We start from the raw sequence: 21,761 nt of genomic DNA on the forward strand, positions 1-21,761 counted from the left end.
ACCATTTAAACTTTTTTATTTTTTTTTTAAACAAACTACTGAAAACACCAGAATTGTTTTTAAACACTTCAATCTCTCATCAAATTAAGTCTCTTAGCTGGATGACAGAGGCATATACATTAAGTTATCACAACAATTTTACACCATCTGTAAAAATAGTTGTACAACAACTTTCCAGACATCAAGTCAAGTTTCTTACATTAACAAGATGACAGACCACTATTAATTCTGATGTTGTGGAGATACCAAATTTCATTCACTACTTAAAGACAAAAGTTTCAAGTTACTCAGCTGCAGATTACATTGTCTTGGTCTTCTTCATTCATTCTTCTCTTAGTGAAGATACCATTAAAAATAAAAAAGTATTTTTAGTCCCTTAAAGGAATTCTGAAGCTACCAGAAACACAAAACAAACAGGAAAGAGGGGTGGGAGAGTGGAGAAGACTACGATAGTTCTTTAATATGCACTTATGTGCACTACAGAAAATAATATATTCAGGTTCTATTTTTCTATTTTTACCCTAATAGGAGATTGGGAGACCATTATTAAGACATGAAAATAAGTTTACTGTTATTCATCCTAATGGCTAACCAAATCACACAGCTCCAGGCACCCAACATGTTTTTATCATCTTAATGAGAAGTCACATGAATCTTTGTAATCAATGAATATAGCAGAAAATATTTTTGGTTTTTTTAGACACCAAAGAAGCAAGTAGTGCTATAAAACTCACTGAATACAGTTCACCACACCAATTATTGAAGTAATAACAAAGTTATCTAACCAGCTCTGAGCAGCATTCTGATTCTGTCTAGCTACTGTACACACTAATCAACTTGAAGGCAGAGATTCTTAGAAAGGGAACAATAGGAAACTAAAGATGACAACTATGAACTTCTTCAGAAAGAAAGTTCTCTTTTGAGCACATGGAGATTCCCTATTATGGAGAAATGCCAAACTATGGAGAATTAGTATTTTTGAAGTGGAGGGCACAGGGAGAAGATTCAGTCCTTTATAAACTTGTCAAAGAAATGCACTAGGATTTGCACGGGGATCCTTTTGGTTCCTGTATCTGTAGGTCAGCCAGACTCCCAAAATCTGAAAACAAAGGGCAAGGACATTATTAAGTAGAGTGTCACCATCCCAACTTCCAAGAGTTTTACAAAATTTGGTCTTACTCATAAAACCCAGATAATGAATTACTAGTCCACAAGTTTAGGATACTTGACTACTGTTAAAATTACACCCACCAGATTTCCTAACCATTAGGAAAAGGAATGCACCTTTTCAGAAAGAATTTGGATCTAGCAATTACAGAAAAACAAAAAAATGCCAACACTGTTCCTACAACGCTAAGTAAAATATTTAGCATGGAATGTCTACTTTAAAATTATTCTTTTTTTCCCCTCTCCTCAAAAGGATACATATTCATAAATCTGTTTTTACTGCAATGGTAAATAAAATAATATCCCTCAGATTGTTTCCTTTTACATCTACCATTTTAATATAAAGCTATTTTTCCAGTACATTTTCAAATCTCCCCCCACCCCCAACTGCTTCATATTTTTACTAGAGAAACCAGGACAGAAGTCAGAGTGATTCTGCTTAAGTTGCTGTATAGCTCTTGCTGCTGTAATACCCATGAATCTTCTGAAAATTGCATTAAACAGCTTGAGGAACATTTTCACATGCTCTGTTGTGGAGCTATGAAAGACCTGCCATGACGATTTTCATTCAGTGATGGATAAACAAGTTCAGGTACCACCAAGGTACTATAGCAAAGAGTCAAAAATATCTTTTTAACTTAATGCTTAAAATACAATTCATAGCACAGCTCTTTTGATGCTTCACTCACCACAAAGCTGTATCTTTGCACTATGGGAGGCACCAACAAATAATAAAAATAATAATAAAAAAGAAAAAAAACAGAAATGTGTGTGAAGGAACAGGGGGAAGGCAAAGGAACAAGCTAAAAGCAGCATCATTCCTTTATTATTTTAAGAGAAAGGTAAAGTCAAATGGCTAACTTTCTGGAAAACTTGAGCATGTTTACAGCATCACATTTTAAAGGTGGTATTTAGTTGCAGTTTGTAATCTAAATAACAAAAGTTTGTGAAAACTCTCAACGTTGAAAAAGACAAGCCCTCCTTTTGGCAAACTTAAGCAAACTGCTAGCTTGAGAAAGCTCTATCTAATTAGTTATTTGACTCCTGAAACAATAGTGGAAGTACCTGTAACAAAACCCCTAAAATTTAAGGCTTTGTTCTATGAAACAATTAAAGGGGGGAAAAGCCCTCCATTTTCTAACCTACTCACTCACCTCTGTGAAACTGAAGAAGAGTCCTATGCCTCCAACAAATCTCAGCACCATTCCAGAATATTCTTCTATTACCAGTAAACATGGTCGACACTGGTGACTTCTAAAGCAATCCTGTAACAAAACGTTATGACTGGTTAGCCACACTCCATTTTCTGACACATTTCACTGACTGAAAGCAACCAGCTAGCTCTGTAAAAGACTGCCAAGCACGGACAAATGACTTTTAAAAGTCTACAAAAAACAAACATACAAATAACAACAGAACCCAAACTCTGCAGGATGCTCCATCATTAGGTCTCCAAGAAGTTAACTAGAGACCTTAGTATCATTGTAAAAACTAACTTGTACATTTGTTAATAACCTCAGGCTTCTATGAAAATAGTTGTACATTTTTGAACACGAGAGAAGGTTACAAGTATTTTCACTCTTTAAACAACTTACAGACAAGCAGGTTTCATTTGGATCAAAGGTTCTGAATCCACAACAATTCAGATTTCTCTCAATATCTGTTCTTGCACTGTTTGTGTTATTCCATCCAACCTCTAGAAGTTGACTCTAGGAGGCATAAGCACATAAATAAGAAATTATATTCTTGCACTTCACTGGAAAGCAATACACCAGGTAAAGTTGATAATCCCCTTCTCCCTACCTTGATAAAAAGAATCAAGACCAAGGGTTCCCAAAGCATAGCCTAAAAAGGGGCTTCATTTGTTTGCACCCATTCAATGAAAAGACACCACATCACAAATACTGCTGTGCTGATCCTAGCCTTGTTCCACCAATTAAGTACTACTTCACAATTAAAACCATGGGATCCCCAAGTCTAACAGGATAATATACTAATAAAGTATGACCTTAACATTCAAACAACTTCAATAGCTTGTGAAATAGCAGCACCTAGTACATTTTATGGCCACAATTAGTTTTCTTCTGTTCTTTTTCTTAAACCCAGCAATAGCATTAATAATGGAACACGTGACTAATCTAACTGGGACCGCCCAGATTTTAAATGAAACATGGGCTTACATGTAGCAAGCTGATCATTTAGTCACTATCTCCTTGCCTACTTCTAGTGCTGTAAAAATTATTCACCATATCCCATGATTTTACTTTCACATTTATGGGTCACCTCTGTACCTCATGCAGTCATCACCTTTTCAGTAACAAAAGAACAATTCAGTGGCTTTATCATCTTTACATTATGATTACTGTAGATTTCATCAGCTTATCTGGAACTTCTGAACACATGATAAAGTCAAGATACCATGGAGCTAAACTTGTGACCATAAACCTAGACAGGAAGCTTAAAAGCAAAAAAATAAAATAAAATAAAAACATAGCTGAAAGGCATTTTTGAACCCAGAAGTATTTTTTTCCCCTGGGTACCAAAACCCAGCATTGCCTGGGGTCTAGTACTTATTTAAAAGGAAGATGCTGATTTGCTTCCATTTAAAGATTTCTGCTCTTCACAGAAATAAGATTTGTAAAACACATTTTGTGGAAGACAGAAAATTTATACAAAAATAACATAGTCTAGACCAACTGAAAAGTCAGGAAACACTTCTTACCTGCTGTTCCTTGTTTAGTGCCAGACAGGCACAGGAGACAGAAAACTGTACAATAAAGATGAGCAAAAGAATAATCATGTACTGGAAGTGGTAGTTAAGGGGATGCTCTCAAATTAATTTTGCTTATATAGCATATATGCCTAAGAGCATTCCTTACTTAATTGGATAACAACAGGTGGATATGGAAAAGATACTCTCCCCAGCAATCAACCACCTCTTATTATCTCTTTCTGGCTAATCATATACCAACCTTGTATTTCTGGGTTACGTGTTCTTTGCCTGGCAAGAAGACTTGAGCAGGGATGTAATAAAAGAAGAACAAGTCAGTAGGAAATCACCCTTTCCTACTTTTGTTATAAAAGTTTTAATTCATACCCTTCAGTCCCCAAAGAACTTGAACATGTAACAGGAACTGGATTTAAGAGGACATCAGGAAGCAGCAGCTTCTGAACTGTACAATCCAGAGTTTGAAATTTCCTGCAAATGCACAGTCCTAAATTAGAATTTTTGTTGTACCTTACAAAAAGACCAGAAATTCTTTCTTTACAATGAAATTCACTCCTTCTGGTTGCCGTGGCTGTTATTCAAGATATGGACAAGAATACGACTTAAAGCTAACAAAATTAGCTTTAAATCATGTTCCGTGTGTGTTCAGTTCAGGCAGCCGTTCTTTTTAACTTCTGGAAACATACAACTTCGTTTGAACTCTCAGTGTCTGCAGAGCTGAAACCATGCACACAGAATAACATGCTCTGCAGGATAAATACATAAATAAAGCAGCACCTCTCTGGTACATACCGCTGACTGGTGTTACCTCGTGCCTGTACGCATTTGAGAACAGAGCTGAAATCAACTGAAAGATAAAAGAACTGAACACAGTATGCAGCAGCTTCTGTTCCAACAGGCTTTCAGAGGCCTGAGGAAGGATATGACAAAACACACTGCTGCACAAATGCCCCAGAATTTTGTTGCTTCTGCATATTTGTAGGTAAGTCCAAGACCTAAGATTCACATCTCCAGCAGCAAAACAGTTAGAAGGCAGTTCACTGTAAATGGTTATATTACAGCAAGTGATTTTCTGGAGCTCTTTTGTGCATCTTTCCTAACCTACTTCCAGATACATAAAGTAGTAAGGATTTCACACTTTTGCAGTCCAAATCATACAGGCATTACTGTCTCTGAATGAAGGCCAAGAACTTCTTCACAGTATCCCACATGACAGAGGAGACAGCGAGCCCATTTCATAGATTAACATTATTAGCTGTAAATACATGAATTGATGTAGTCTGCTCACTGGAGAGGCTGCCTCCCAATATACCTTCATTCAGTATCTGCCATGCATTCTTTAGATAGGAAAGTTTAGGGATCAGGGGAAGTATAAGACAGCATTTGCAAAAAATGTCTCTCCAGTGTCCATCAAAGACAGTCTTGTTTTTGAGAGAGAAACCTACAGCTAAATCCCTTAACTTTGGGGACTCATGTTGTCACTTTAAGGTACTTTACCCAAATGAGGTAATAAAGAAAACATTTTTCTGGGTACTTCATATTCATACATACATTTTTTTCTCTCCACTGAGGGGGTCTTGTGACTAGTTAGAAAAGGTACTTTGAACTAGATTAGAAAAAAATAGAGGAGTTGCCTCTGGAACTCAGCCTCATACAGTTTTGGAGTGATGCATCTAAAAACAGTACAAAACAAAAGAGACAACAAATCATGGCATAGATATCGAAGATTAAGTTTTGAAAGTCAGGCACTGGATTTGTACCTTAGCTGCTCTTTCCTGAGGTAGATACTCATCTCGTGCAGTTAACTTATTTGTAAAGTCACTTTGTCAGACTACTTATCAGTAGACTGCAACCAGAAAAATAAGAATCTCATCTGATGAATCTATTCTCTCATCCAAACAGAGCAATTTTGTTATGCAAGGCAGCACCACAGACTGCTTACGCAGTGTTAATGAGCATAAAGGGGCAGCAAAGCACACTGAGAAGGCCTGTGCTCATTTCTAATCGGGGATTACAAATGAGGGCTAGGTATGAAAAGAAAGTGCTTATTGACAACACGTACTGGTAGTGATGCATTTCTCTGCCAGCTATCACTAGTTCACTGTCTGGAAGTATCATCTTCCTCCACTGTTAAACATTAACAGCTTGTGAATGTCTAGCTTGTAAAATGGTATAGGATCAAGCACGCAGTAAGAAGCACCTATGACTTAGTGATCTACCATAAACAGCTCTCAGCAAAATTAACATCTTATAATTTTCAAAAGGAGAAGGGTTAGTAATTGTGTCTGCAGAGTGAAAACAACAGAGATGAAAGGAATTTAGAATACAATAAACTGGAAAGGAGGTTTAGACTGTGCTTGATCAAAATAGACTGAATTTCTGTTCTGTTTCTGAAGCATCTATCACAACAGTCCCAGTCCATAGAGTAAGTTATTTAGGTAGCTTGAAAGAAGTTGTAATTCAAGAAATACATCAAAAGGATACAAAGAATAGCAATACTTGATGATGTTTCACCGCACCAATCAGTCCAACTAAGGCGATTAGGAAGAGAAAAATTCCTACTGCAATTGCTACTCCAACAACTCTGAAACTAGAGATGAGGCCAAAGCCAATACCCCATGCTGCAATTCCAATCAGCAGCAGGCTTACCAGCTGGAGGGAAGAAAAAACAAAAAGTTAGTTTCTACATTAAAAAACAGAATCGACTTACATACAGCTACACTTTTTGCACTGAAGTCATTGTTAGAAAGATAGAATACTTCTTTCCAGTTCAAAGAGGAGAACAACCCACAAACCAACCCTCCACTTCATCCTAGAGATGACTCTAGTTCCAGGTATTTAAAGGCCCACTGTTAATGTGCGGCTGTTCCAACTTAAACTGTCTTCAACCCAAGCCACGTTCAATTCAGTGTCTCTAGTCAGGCCCAGAAATACAAATGTGGATGGTAACCAAATTGACAGATAAGCTAAAATCATCAGTTTTAATAAAAACGACAGAAGAATGAAAATTCCAAATGTGTTCTGAAATACAGACATTATATTTAAAGAAAATAGGGTATATAGCTCCATAGCTGTGCACATAAAGAAAGTGCACTTTCCCAAAACTGATTCTAATCACAAATACAGATGTGTTAATGCATTGGAGAAGCTTCTACGTAATTGATGATATGACACAACAGTTAACGAGGTCATACAAAAACACTTTTTAGATCTGTCTCTCAGGAAAACAGCTCTACTATGAAGTCAATGCTATTTCAATACTCAAAACACTTGTGTATTTCCTTCCTTTTAAAGATGGTATTCAGGGAAGGCAAGCAGAAACTGTCCCAGTTAGTTTACTGGAATTTACTGTTTATATGGGCAGGAAGCTCCAGCCTTTCCTGTTTCCACAGCAAAAACATAAAACAACAACAACAACAAAAATCCATCATGGAAAGCTGCAGTGAAATCTAATGAGACACAACAGGAGGGAAGCAGCACACAAAACCAAACCAGATCTCTCAGACAGGAGATGCACAACACACTCATTCACTCAAAAAAGAGTTAGACCTCTGTGTAACATACCACCAAGTGCATACTCTGTTAAGTATCATTAATTTAGTATGGAAGTTTTAACTTTCCCAAACCTTGACCTTGCCAAAAAAACACCCCAAATTTTTGTAATTATAAAAAAAGCATTTGGCCTAGTCCAAATACTTGGCTTTAATCAATACCAAATACAAACCATGCACTTACACCTGTTCACCAGTTTCCATCCAAACAAGATATACTTCACAAATAAACAGTAACAGAGGGTATTTCCAGCTCATCCTTCATTTCAGTATATTTGCCTTGGAACAGGGAGTTTTTGTTGCTTTTTAGTACTAAACATGTCTGTGTATCTTTTTCATCTAAATGACTTTAGAAGCCTGACCCATATAATGCTGTTTTTAAAGATGGAAATCTAGAATGACATCAAGAAAGCCATTAAAACAAGCAGTAATGTTCATCAAGATCACGTAACACAGTGGATGTTTTTCTCCTGTGTTTACACAAGAACACACCTTGCAAAAAGCTTATCAAATCCAGTAATCCAAAGGAGAAATTCTAAGAGAGTCTGCAAGGAGAAAAGGAGGATGCTTGCCACACCTACACCTCTCAGCATGTGAACAGACAGCAGAACAAAATAAAACTTGAAGGAATTATTCAATATTGGAAGAGTTCTAAGATTAAATCACATTAGCACTTGTTCCTCTAAAACATAAATCCTCAATCATCAAGTTTTGTTAAAACCAAAACACCGGGCCAAGCTGTCATGAATCCAAGCAAGGGACAGGGGGAGTGAGACAGAGAAAAAACCCTTGGCTGTGCCAGTGGCAGATTTTCTGAGTGTAAATTGCACGAGGCTATAAGTCTCTCAATGTTATGAAGTTAAAAATTAGCCTTGCTAATCAGACAGTTAAGTGCAAGGTCTACCTGTTCTGATCTATGTCTATTCACTTTACTTCATTGTCTCAAACCACTGAGGAGATTTATTCTACCATTTAGTGTCAGAAGAGAACAAAAAAATCTCACAGCCCACTTTCCAATTAGACATTGCAGGCTAGTGTCCCATATCTGCATCAGCTTCAGAGTACTGAACTCACACAGATACTACACAACTCCTGAAAATGTTATCTCATATTTCTTATATGAGATCTCAAATATTATGTCATATTTCAATTTATTTCAAAGAAAAGCAGAACAAACCTTGCCCCTAATCACTTTCAGCAATGCTTCTTTCTCCAGGCTTAGCTATGACTGTAGGTATTTATTTTCACCTATTGGCCTCCAGTATACCAAAATGTATGTTTGTTCAAATCTTTGCTCATTAATTTCACTCAATTGTTCTAGGCTTCTTATGAGTTATGTTTTACTGTTCAGATCAGAACTGACCAGAAACAAACCAGGAAACCTAAACAAAATCTACACCTAAAACATCGATTACATAAACGCAGTGTATGAGCTGCAGCATACCATTTACTTTTTTGCTGCTGTTAATCATCTCAGCTTCCATTATTTTCAGGATATGTACAGGAAATTCACATGCAAGACACTAAACATTATTACCATGCTCTTCCTCTGGCCCAAAAAGCTTTTCTGGCAGAAACAACCACATGTTGACTAGAACAGCTATCATTTTCAAGTGGAAAACAAGCTTTTAAGCCTGCTGTTGAACCTCAAATGTTCAAGAATCAGGTGCCCACCTTATAAATCAGCAAGATCAGTTTATAACCAAGACACATTAAAAAAAAAAATCTTTTAAAATAATAGAATAGCTTAGATTCTCTTTTCAGTACTTTCTAGTTATAGAGCCAACAGTGTTCATATTTTCAGGTTTGTCCTCCACAATACTGTTTTCTCTTCTTTTAAATTAGAAAGCTGTCCAATGTCTAATTCCTTAAAATGTCTTGAGGTTCAGTATAATCACAGGTCTGTGTTACTGGGCTCTGGTCGGCAAGCTGTGTAAAAATGCTTCATCCAATCAGCCAGATCCACAATTTGGATCAAAGTAACTATATGGCCACTTAAAATTGTGGAAACATATCCTCTGTAGGAAAATCAATCTTCTGTTTTAAAGCTGAAATGACAATAGTGGTTTATAAACCATTCTGGAAATAGATATGGGATTAAACTCCTGTCTTCTCTGCCTACTGAGAGAAAGCTGAATTCATTGTTACAACTTCATTTTCAATTTTAGACTGGACAATCAGAATCAGTTCCTCTGGACTTTATCACCAAGTTAATAGGTGCTTGTATAGGAAACGTCTCATATGAACAATGCAATAGCTCTCCTGCTGTCAGATCCAGGTGGTAGAACTAATGGCTCAAATGTAGACCTTCAAGAAACGGACTCCCTGTCTTGCCAGCTAAACAGACGTCAGTTCCTTTGCCCCACCCCTACCCCCCGGAAATAACTGGTTTATTTTTTTCCTCTTACTGTTCATTTTGTTAAGCTATAAAACTAGATATATAGTTTTACAGTGCCATAATGTAAACAGCGAATGTAAACTCACACTACCGTAAACACAAAAAAAAAATTTAAGCTGTTTTGGGAAGAGTTTTCATAAGTCTGTAAAACAACGCAAGGCTGGTAGCTTTAATAACTGTTTAGCCACTAGAAATTACTAGCAAACAACACTTATTTAGGTTTAGAAACAAAAGGATTTCGATACTTCAAAAAGTGGAGCTGCTAAGACTTTGAAGTAAAACATGCTTGAAAGAAAACCAATTAGTGACCTTAACCACCTTTAAATGAGTAATATGTACATTCTAAAGGCACAAGCTTCTTTTACTAATAAAAAAAGTCATGTATTTCTGTTAAAAAAGGAAAAAGATTTCTCTACAGAACTTCTAAACAATATGTTTTATTTTACTGAAATCGCATTTCACAGTGCAGAACTCCTCAGAAAATAACAGCATTATCCTTGGAAGATTGAATTACAAAGGGAAATTCCATTTTACCTACAGATTCACAATGTAAAGCCAGTCTTGGTTACTAGCGTTCCCTATAGTTGCCCGATAATCTAGCAGAAATAGATCGAATCACAGTTCAGGACTGACCCTGTTTCCTATAGCACTCTCATTAGTAAGCTGAAAAAGCATGGATTAGAGAAATGGACTGTAGATTGAAAACTAGCTGGACTACTGGACTCAAAGGGTAGTAATCAACGGCCCAACATCCAACTGGTAGCAGGTAAGGAGTACCACTGAGGTTGATACTGGGGCCAATAATACTCAGTAACTTCATCCACAACCCAGGTGATTAGACAGAATGCACACCCAGAAAATTTGTGGATGACACTAAATAAATAGAAATAGAAATAAAAATAAAGGAGTGGCTGACTCTCCAAAAGGGCGATCTAAATATCAGATAAAGCTGAAGGGGCATTACAAAAGCAACAGAAGCAAACTCTTCTCAGTATTGCCTAACAATAAAACAAGGGGCAACAGCCGCAAGCAGCAGCTTGAGAGGTTCAGACTGGACATTAGAAAAAACATCTTCAAGGTAGTACAGAGCCAAAGCAGGCGGGCTCCCAAAAGGGGAATCTATTTCTTGCCCAGAGAGATGATGGCAGCTCTGTTCTCAGAAGTCTTGAAGATTTGAGCAGAAAAAGACACAGCCAGTGGCAATCCAGTGTTAGCCATAATCCTGCTCCACACAGGAGGGTGAAGCAGGCAAACCCCCGAAACCCCTTCCAGCCAACACCCCTGCGACTTCGACTTCTCATACATCATGCCCAGCTTTTCCTTCTATGGTAGCTTTGCCACTCTTCACACCAGAAATCAAAGATTTTAACAGAAAGATCAGGGCCACATTTAGCACTGATCAACAACCCATTCTGCATCACCCCTTTCATTTAAGGCTTGCTTACAAAGCAAGTAAACAGGCAGACAAGCAGAAAAATTTATCAGGATCTCAAAATAGAGCAAGCTGCCTCACAGAAAGGTGCTATGAGCACATACTATCCATGAACAACAAATGAAACACAGAGTCGGGGGAAGGAGAGCAGAGGGGACACACACAACAGCTTATGTTCTAAATTTAACGCTCACCCACTATAGTCTACCTTCTTTACCAACACAACCTCTATTAATCTTATTTAAATACACAAGCACAGTCTTAGTATAATTCAATGCATATACTCATCAATTTGAAATTAAGTAAGTGCTTTACTGGACCAAACCTATAAGTAGCACAAGCCCTAAGTGCTTTCACTATGGAAGGAGTTTTCACTATGTGGCTGAGGACTCTTTCTACGGAGTCTGAAAAAAGTACTTCAGAAAAGTAAGTATATTGATAAAAGACAAAGTATTATTCTAATGTCTGAACCTCTACAGGAAAGATTTCAGGGATCGTAAGGTCAAGAACAGTATAAAGAATCAGGCTCCACTTTAAGTGATTTCCGTTATACTAAATATATATACCTGAACTTCAGAGATGTATTCAAAAAAAATAACAATTTATACACAACGAAGAATTTGTTACAGAAGATCACATGTTTGCTTGTCCTGTTCTCTAGTTAACTTATCGTTATCATGATTAAAGCATTAGCCCTTAGAGTACTCTCCCCCTTCCCTTACTGCTGCATAAATCTCTATTTTTAACCCATCTAAAAGCTAAAACAAAACAAAACCACCAAACAAAAAACCCATCCCAAGAACCTCTTCTCCATTTGTTTTATTTTTTATTCTCTAAGTTGCTCATATCCCCTCCTGCTGTATTCAATAAATGCACTGATCCTCTTATTTACTCTTTGTGTATTTCTGCACAAACGTCTACTATATGTTACAAAAAAGAACCAAGATACAGAGGAATGATTTCACTAGTCAACACTATTGAGAACTGAAACTCCAAAACCAATTTTCCTCATTTCCTCAATGGCATGGCACAAGCAAGTCTTATTTTGACTAGCTAGCAATTCTTCAGTATTTCCCTCGGTTTGGGCTACTTCCTAGGCAGAAAGACACACACAAAATTAGTGTTCCCAACAGTTTCTTACAGTCTCAGACCAAAAAAGAGTTGGTAAAAACTGCATTTCAGCACTTAAGTTTCAAGAAGTATGTTCTCACCATTCCCGGGTAAAGAGATTAAATAACATTTACATTGGTATCAGCAAATGGAAATATTTACAGAACAGCTGTCAGGCTGGATATGGAACAGGAACTAAAAGCAGACAGATTACACACATGATGAAATACATCCTCCCTAACCCCTCCTTCCATATATAAGTTCATACTTCATTTGTTTTAAGGGGGCTTTAAAATGTAAACCTGAAATGGTATATGCTTTAAAGATAGAAACTTCTACTGCCCTCTCTCTCAACTTGGCCAACCATTTCTTGGCAGACGTAGAGAATCTAGAAGACAGTTCTTCTGGTTCTCTGTGCATCATCTAAAAACATCACATCAATACATCAGACAGCATACAGCTAAGCACCTTTAGTGAAATAAAGCTAGCTAAATTGACTTCTATCACAGTTGCAAGCTAGACAACAGGTATGCAACTTTGTTTCCTTACAGTACTCCTTCAGCTTCATCTAAAATAATGTAAAGCAACTATAATAAAGGCTCTGGATACCTTCAAAGAATTTGTAACAGAAAAACTTCCACCTTTAGGTGACTGACTTAAATGAGGAATGATCAGTAGCCTGGTTACTGAACAGCCTTGAACACATGATGTGGAAAAAACAATTTACATGCAGGGCAGCATTCCTGTCTCTTATCACGAAAGCCGATTCTCCTTTTGATTTGATGGTCTAGTTCAGAGTTCATATTACTGGCCAATACAGAGTTCATATTACTGGCCAATAATCAGGATCAAATTGTTTCTGATGAAATAACAAGCTTGAATGTTAAAATGGCAGAGAGATTTATACTTATATTTATACTTCCTGATCTTTGAAAATGCAAGCTTTTTGCTGTATAACTAGACCGCTCTAGTTTTGTTGTTGCTTGGGTTGGGTTTCTCTTGTTTGTTTGTTAAGAAGTTGCATAACATTTTCAGGAAGACCAATGATCTCACAGACCCTTTCTCCACATGAAAGCATCAGTACAAAGAACAATTGATGATTTAAGCTACAGGATTCCTAAATGGTAATCTAAGGGCTTCTCTAAATTGTGCTGTCTTTAAAGTGTCTACCTGCACTGCTATAACGGCTGAAGCTGACGAAAACACATCAGGCTCCAAAAAGTCTCGCTCTGTACTCTATCATTCCCCAGTTCCCTCACTAAATATGGTCTGCATTCCTATCTCTAAATGTGACTATAAACTCTGCACAAGGTAAGTTTCAAAAAAAAAAAAAAAAAAAAATCACTTACATTAGACACGTGGTCGTTCTGTAGGTCAGACTCAGGCCCTACTACCAAGAACTGCTATAATTTTGTCTGCAAACTGAGCTGAGCACATTTCCAAACACTGACAAAAAGTCATGAAATACACTTATATTTTTGCTGCAGCCACTGTTCCGTATTCTCAAGTATGAACATAGAAACTTTCCAAAGAAAATCCAGGCTGGACTGACATGACCAACATTATTAAGCTTTCCTGTCATGTACTTGGGAGCTTCCATACCCCTGTTTTCTTTACACATCAAGACCAGACAGCGCAGACATACTGCCACCTTCAAAATACCTTGGGAAGGCAAAAACGGCACTAGAACAACCTACCGCATCTGTTAAGCATCCAGGTAGGAAGTGGAGTTCAGACTGCCCAGCTGCACTCCTAAATGCTGCCTAAAGACCAGACGACACAGCAAACAGCAGATTATTTATGGGTTGCTTCTTACAGAAGAAAACAAGCTCATACAAGCCAAAATGGAACTGTACTCAGAGACTGGTCTACCACTATGAAAGAAATTGCCACAGCTTTCTCCACCTTATGGCAGGGACTGGGATTCTCTGAGCTTTGCCTGCCAGGACCTGGCTCCATGTGACCACTACAGCAGTCAGGAATTATTGAAAAAACATGGACAAGAGCCACATTCCCTTTCACCTAGGAAAACCCAGATGTTTACGCTGCCTCTCAGATGAGGTTTCCCTTATGCAGACTGACAGAAGAGAGATGGAGTTGCCAGATGAGCATGGAAAATGGAGAGTGTCCACCACAGAGGCATGAGCACATTGCAAGTAACAGAAGCATTATTAAAAACCGTACTATGACAAACAGTTGTGGTTCAAATCTGAGAAGTTCTGTCCTCATTTTTGCATATTAACATAATGCAGGGAAAGTAATTTTGATAAAGAAGGCAGATAACATGAATGTGCTAATTCTACTATCAATAATTACTTCAGTCAGGAGAACACCATGCAGGAAAAGAAAAATTTGCATGAGCATGAACTGTAATGTTTTCAACAGCAATGCAAAGAAGAGGACACAATAGTCTAGAAACAAGTTCAGAGAGCAAAGTACTATAAAAAGTAAATTATTTTAATATAGACCTTTTTAGTGTTTAAAGATATGCAGACACTCATATGTGGTGAACTCTGTGCTATTAAAAAATACACACATTTAATGGGAATATTGATACAAAGACACCATATACTTTCCTTTAAATTAAAATGGCACCCTAGGCATGAGAAAATCTGAAAGCCTACTCATCAAAACAAAGTCAAGACATTTATATACACAGTTATTCCTGCAGCCACAAACATTAACTGTTTAAGTGGCTGCTCAAGTGATAAAAACAGCATAGCTCATAAAAATGAACTGACTGCCATTTTTGTTGTTGTTGCTAATACATACATTTAATCTTGGCAGCCCAGTTACCCTTTCAGTCTTTCATCACTAGCTAGGACTCAGGAATTTCCCTTTCCTTTCTGAAAATCTGATCAAAGAAAGATATTAGCTGCTCACACTAACCGATTACTCAGGAATTCCTTGAGAGGAACACTGTCCACCTAAGAAAATCAGTGTCTGATTCATGTGAGCAAATATTGGTGGAGCAGGCATCTAGGGTTCTCATGCCTGGAAGATTAGAAAACTTAAGTCAGATTCACATCCTTGAATTTAACTAAATTTGTGGATGTCATTTTATTCAGTTTGTCCAGGTTTGCCATTCCGGGGGAAAAAAGTAAATACGAATGAATAAAGACAAAATTGTGCCAATACGAGAATTTTTAATACTAGCTTTGGGTATGCAGACAGGCAGTTCTTCCACGTAAGACTTTAATCCAGCAATACACTTCCCAATACAGATACTAAGTCAATGAATAGTCTCAATTATTTTTCCCCACTGTTCCTATACCCATAAGGGGCAAGACTCTGCACAGGTGCCAGAATTATTCATATACAATAAATTTCAGCATGGAATCAAGGCCTAAGAACATTAACTTAGTCCAGACAAGAACCAGAAGTCATCAGCAAAGTACCATCTGAAAAGAAGGTAACTTGGTTACTGAGTTTCACATTTTTTTGCTTTAAACCAGCAACTGATTTACTACTGCCAGGACATACACTATTGCTTGGGGTACTGCTGTACAAACTAAAACAAGACAGCACCAAAACCAAGCTCGAATACTCTACCTTGCTGTTTTGAAAATTAAGGTATTCTAGAAGTGTTTTAAAGAAAAGCAGAACACAAATTATATACAATATAGAATTCTCAGGGTTATGTGATTCCAAGCACACGATACAAACAGACACTTCAACACTAGCTCAAAAAACTTTCAGGAAAAGATACTTAGTTAACTTTATTTCCCTTCCTTCTCCCACCAATTATTACTGTAATGTTTTTTAAATATGGATGATGAAGTTCTCGCTCTGGTTATTTTCTGTATTTTTTTTCAGCTTGGAAAAAATAAACCCCTAAAACCATTGTGCTCTTCCAACCCAAGTTTTGTGTCAACTTTTTAACTAACCAAGGAACAGAGATGCCCACACATTTTGCAAGATTAGTTCCTTCAGGTTAACTAAACACCTTGAATATTATTTCTGCAACTTGGAAATTAAAAGCACTAGTCTCATAACTTTGCCTATCATTAATAGGCAACACAACCAGTAATAGTTAGATACTCCAGTTACTGTAATATGAAGTTATTCCTTCTTTTCAGGAAAAGTGTATGTTCTGCATAAGTCAGATGAAAGAACATTAAGTGCTACCTACAAAGTAAATTTACCCACAGATGCATCAGAGCAAGATTAAGGTCATAGGTCTATAGTACAGATGTTAAAAGTAAAACTATAGAGGTCTTGAATCCACCCTTGTTGAGGCCAAATATGTTCACAAGAGCTATCCAGCCCCCTTAGATTTGGTTAATATTTGATTACAGGAGTAAGTGGTGGTATCTTCAGAAAAAACACCTGTTCTCCATAGGGTTTTTTTTTGCATGCATCATGCTAGAAAGTTCCAGATTTCTCTCTCTCCTGACACACAGGAGATTCAAAGGGGGAGGGGGGGAAGTCTTGCATTACATCAAGGTTCCTTAAAGAGAAATTTGAGTTGGACTATCCAATTTACCTTCATTGCAAGTGACTATGCTAAGCATACTGCCAACTACAGATACCAAACTTGGTGATGTCTACCTGCTTCCTTCTATTCTTTCCTTCTCCTTGTCCCACTCTTTTTGGGGGGCATGGGAACAAGGGTCACTTCATATTCAAAGTGGTATAACAACACACAACTCCAGCTTCAGCACAGGCACATCCATTTATGCTCCATCATGGTGATTACCATCAGGTCTCCAATAACTGGTAGTTATCAGAGCTGTTTGTTCTGATGAACGGCAGTAGACCTGTTTGTTCTCCTGTCTTACTTTCAGTGAAAGATTCGGCAATATTTTCACAAAAGCACTAATACAGCCACCTGCAAGCTTTGGTTCACCTCAGTTTCAGTCAGCTGTAAGTCATCCTCATACATAGCTGTCCAAGCAACGTTTGTTGACATTAACCATTGAAGGACATATTACCTCTCCAGAAGTGCTGTGAGAGGAAGCCATTACACATAGCTGAGTTTCTTTCTACTTTTGTGTCATTTTAAAATGGGGGGGAAAAAAAATACAATAGCAGATTTTATTGTTCTCTATTGAAAATGAGTCCTTAACCTTACCTGAAGGAAGGAATAAGGGTAGATAATTGCCTTAAAGTTTAATCTCTCCAGCAAGTCAGTTATTATAGTTTAATGTATTTCTTCCTTTTTCCTCCCAAGCTCGCACTGCCCAAAGGCACTACACTGTGCAACTCCTCGAGCACTTCCAAGGAGCAGAAGTGAAGCTCCCTCGCAAAATTATTCAGAGCCTCACCGACCCACATCGCTAACGCAGGCCGACATTTCGGCTGACACTCCTCCCTCTCCAAAGTTTAAGTGTTTCCTGAATGAGCCTAACCAGCCTAGGCAGATTTTTGTGTATGCCCTCAAAATATACCAATATGGCACTTCTTAGGGAAAAAGCACCCGTTTCAAGCCCCAGCTAAGCGCTTCGGCAGAGGAGCACGAGCAGCGCGACGCTGCCTCCCTCGCTCCCGCCTCCCTCGCCCAAGGATCTTTCCAGACACCGCGGGCACCGGCGGCCTCGGCCTCCCGCAGCAAAAGGCGACCCGACCCCGCGCCCCGCCCGCGGGAAGGGCAGGGGTCGCTCGCACCGGGGCGGGTTTGGGGAGCAAGCGGCGGGGCCGGTCAGCACTCGACGGGCCGAACAGCAGCGGCGGCCGCGACGCAGCCCCCGGCCCAGACGGACGCCGCGACCGGGCGGACCGGTCCAAACCGGCCCAGACCGGCGCCCCCCGGCCCGGCCCGGCGGAGCCCGCGCGCCGCCCCACCCCCACCACCGCGGGGCGGCAGCTCCCGCCTCTCTGCCGGCCCCGGCCGCCGCGGACGGCAAGGAACGCCCCCCCCGGCCTCCTTTGCTCGCCTCAGCGCGCCGGGCGGCGGCCACGCACCGTGTAGAGCAGGTTGAGGGCGCAGAGGCAGTTCTTGGAGCAGGCGAAGCCTCCGCAGACCATCTCGCCACCGCCGCAGCCAGACCAGCGCCACCACGGACCCGCGCCGCAGCCAGACCAGCGCCCGGCCCCGCCCCCGCCGGCCCCCCACCGCGCGGGCGCGGCCACAGCAGGTGAGCGGCGCCCGCGGCTCGCCGCCGCGCCCGCTGATTGGCTGCGCCCCGGCACAAAGGTGCAGATACGCAAATGAGCGGGCGCGGGGAGGGATGAGGAAGGCCGTGGCGACCACCGATCCGATCCGATCCGATCCGATCCGATCCGATCCGATCCGATCCGATCCGATCCGATCCGATCCGATCCGATCCGATCCGATCCGATCCGATCCGATCCGATCCGATCCCTTTCTGCGGGAGGTGGGCAGCGGTGTCCCCTCGCCGTGTCTGCTGTGTGCGCAATGAGTGAGTGGGGAGGAAAAAGGGAATTGCCTGTACTGTAGCTTAGGGTAATTTGAGGAGGTTTGGCATCGCCTCAGCCATTTTGTTGTTTAGGAAGCGGGAGCAGCTTCCCCCATCCCTGTTGCCATGTATCTGTAAGTGATGACTAAATTCACTGTGTAATCAAAAAGTGCCTGGAGATTTGTTTTTGCAGGGCATTTAAGTATTTCAAGCATGGTTATGGTGCTACCAGCTTTTCATTTCCATACTTATCTTTTTAAAAAAATTTTTATTAACAGGCTAGGTTTTCTGCCTATCTTTTTATGTATCTTTTTACATGTTTATGTCTTTACATATGTCCTTACTTTGACAGTTAAATATTTAAACTTACAGGTAGTGAAGGAAACCATCTGTCTCTGTATCATTTCCTCATGGTCTTACCAAGTTTTTGTTACCGTTGACTGGAATAGTGTCCCAGTTCACTAATCCTCTCCAGAATCTACAGACCCAACAGGCTTGACTTTATTGTATAATGCTTTACAATAAATACAACAGATTTAGTAAGTGCAAGCTACTTCAATGTGTACATGTGTTGCAGGATCAGCGCCCAGGATCTTTCTGTATCTTTTTGCTGGGCTTCGCAGAGAGAGGAGGCATCGCGCGCTGCTTGGTTGTGATCGCTCAGGGTGCATGGCCCCGTAGCGTTATTTTGTCAAGGTCTGGTGCCAGCGAAAAAGTTGTGACTATCAGGTCCTAGCACACAGAGGAAGCTGCATCTACTTTCCGATGAATTCACGACAATTCTTAATAGGAACTTGTCATCAAAACAATTTAAGAAGGAAATTCCAAAGGCATTTTGTTTTATGTAATTTGGCTGGCCTCTGCTGAGGAAAGCCGCAGCAGGCTAATGATCCTTGCCAGCAGTAAGACAAAAAGGCTGAACAGCAGCAGGCTTTGTCTTTCCTGGCCTGTCACTCAAATCTCCTCTTCTTTTTTTTTTTTTTTTTTTTAAGATCTTTTTTTCTATGGTCTTTGATATCTTGCCAGACTTCTGCAATTAAATACAATGCACATTTTTTCTCATGCAGCAATAAAGACTCTTAGTTTTCCTGCTGATGGATATCTACCTCTCAGCTGCTAGCCAGGCAACAAATTAAAATTCTTCAATATTTGTGACCACAAATTAAATCTGAATGCTCAACAGCTGCTAAAGTTTTCTGTTTATTTGTTTGCAAACTTGACAGGCATAGACTCTCCCTGCTGCCGAAGCTTTGTAAAGTGACAGAGTGAGTGAAAAATAAGGGGGTGGGGGTATTCCCTTGCTAACTAAACTGACTTGATGTTGTGGCTAATTCAGCCTTTAGAGATTATGGATTTACTGACTCAAGCTACTGCCTTTAGTGGGCCATGCTCATGAAATTTTGGGCCCAAATTTGCCACAGAATAAGCCCAGGATAAGCTCACTTGTTTCAAAAGTTTTTACCAGTTGCTTTTAATTTTGTTGTAAAGACCAGTTTCAGAAATTGTTTTACGCCTTCTCAATAGGAAATAGTATCTTGAACGTATAGCCTTTCCTGAACACAAGAAGCTGTCCGCATATCAAGTGTTTTTGTTGGATTCTGTTGCAAATACTCACCTATAAAGTTACTGTACCATTGTTCCTTTTGCTATAGCACTGAATTATTCAATATTATCATCCACTGCCCTTCCTAAAAGATATCTTTCACTGTTAATTATTAAAAGGTGTACCTCTGCTTTCTTAATTAATACTAGTATTTCTTATTAAGGGACTCTAGTCCTACAGTCATTTGTGGGTTGGAAGTACCTATTACAGGATTAGTTCTTCATATACAAGTATTCATCTAACCATGTCTAATGCAACTTGGTTTGTACCTACCTCTGGCAGTTGCAAACTCTGTGCAGCACAATTCAACTATATAATAAAAAAATATAAATATATTAATATGTAAATATTTAATATTAGTGTAAATGATCAGAAGTTTCAGTTAAGTGAACATACCTGAGGTCTAGGTCTTTTTTTTCCTCCAGTTCTATTCACAAGTTATAGTACAAACTTGGGACAATCTGGTTTAGATTTAGCATAAAATTATTGCTGTTATAACATTCAGCTGTGCTAACTGCTATAATTTCTGGTAGCGGTCAGAAGTACATCTGTGCTCCTATCCCAAATCAGGCTGAAGGGCTTTGCTTGTAATCTGGCTCTGGCTAGAACTAAATTGTCTTATTTTTTGTAAATGGATAATTTCAAAGAGTTACTTATACTCTCTTGCACTCTGCATTAGCTCTCTTGCACTTGGATAGAAATCTTTCCTTCTCTGTAGCAAAAGCAAAGATAGTGTTTATTGTTATTATTTTTTTAAGGCTTAGCTTTTTAAACAGCAGGTCCAAGTGAGGATCTTAAGTATCTCTCTCCTCACCCTTTCTGTCTACAGGGGACAAATTCTGCAGTCCTGCCTGTTACATTAATCCAGAGTTGTCTGGCATAACCGAGAACAGAATATGCCTTTTCCTTTTCTTCCCTCACTTCTTCTGATGCTTGTGCCCCGCTCCCTTGCACAGTCTTTGTTCCCCTGCCCTTCTTTGGTGTCTTTCAAGGCAGTGCTGGCAATGGGCGAACAGTTTTCTTTTATGGGAAACTGTGAGAGTGGGAGAGCACAGGGGCACTCGTCATGCTACTGTTGCTGGGGCAGCCATGAGCTCACACACAGGGTGGTGAAAATGCAGATATCGGAGCTTGGGGCCACCACACTTCTTACAGTTCAGAAGAGCTTCAAATGAAGCCATTTGGGTAGTTGACTACTCATTTCCATATAAAGCTCATGTCAACTGTTGTAACTTTGGGAAGGTTTTCAACATGGGGCCTTCTGCTACCGCACTCACAATGCAAATTCTGCTTTTAGGCAAAGTTGCTTTTGTTTCCGTAGGCTGTGATCCCACATTCAGTTATGGTCCCATTTTATTTTATTAATTATGTTCCTGATTCTGTTCTAGGATTCTCTGTCAAGTCTGAGGTACA

General features: G+C 39.4%; 1 protein-coding gene and 1 long non-coding RNA gene across 3 annotated transcripts in view; one reads left to right on the forward strand and one right to left on the reverse strand.

Annotated features, from left to right (window-relative positions):
• TSPAN13 (tetraspanin 13) lies at positions 1-18,424 on the reverse strand. Its single transcript, XM_026105111.2, has 6 exons — positions 18,291-18,424; positions 6,380-6,547; positions 3,890-3,970; positions 2,763-2,876; positions 2,322-2,432; positions 1-1,099 (listed from the first exon to the last, which is right to left on the reverse strand). Exons 1-6 carry the CDS (start codon positions 18,351-18,353, stop codon positions 1,025-1,027), a joined length of 612 nt encoding a protein of 203 aa, XP_025960896.1. The 5' UTR covers positions 18,354-18,424; the 3' UTR covers positions 1-1,024.
• LOC112986073 (uncharacterized) overlaps positions 18,324-21,761 on the forward strand; it is a 20,164-nt gene continuing 16,726 nt past the window's right edge. Inside the window, exon 1 of one of the 2 annotated variants that reach the window (XR_010387653.1) lies at positions 18,324-18,463. This is a non-coding gene — a long non-coding RNA (uncharacterized LOC112986073). Of the gene's footprint in view, positions 18,464-18,507; positions 18,880-21,761 lie in introns of those variants that run through there. The other variant, XR_003259918.2, reaches the window with a different exon arrangement.

The sequence above is a fragment of the Dromaius novaehollandiae genome, chromosome 2 (assembly GCF_036370855.1).
Source record: "Dromaius novaehollandiae isolate bDroNov1 chromosome 2, bDroNov1.hap1, whole genome shotgun sequence".
Taxonomy (NCBI): Eukaryota; Metazoa; Chordata; class Aves; order Casuariiformes; family Dromaiidae; genus Dromaius; species Dromaius novaehollandiae.

Excerpts from the sequence above, each read along its gene's own strand:
- TSPAN13 (XM_026105111.2), bottom strand. The coding sequence starts at position 18,353 with ATGGTCTGCGGAGGCTTCGCCTGCTCCAAGAACTGCCTCTGCGCCCTC. Across the intron at positions 2,433-2,762 it reads CAAATGAAACCTGCTTGTCT|GATTGCTTTAGAAGTCACCA; the intron begins GTAAGTTGTTTA and ends GTTTTGTTACAG. Across the intron at positions 1,100-2,321 it reads TCTTCTTCAGTTTCACAGAG|ATTTTGGGAGTCTGGCTGAC; the intron begins GTGAGTGAGTAG and ends CTTTGTTTTCAG.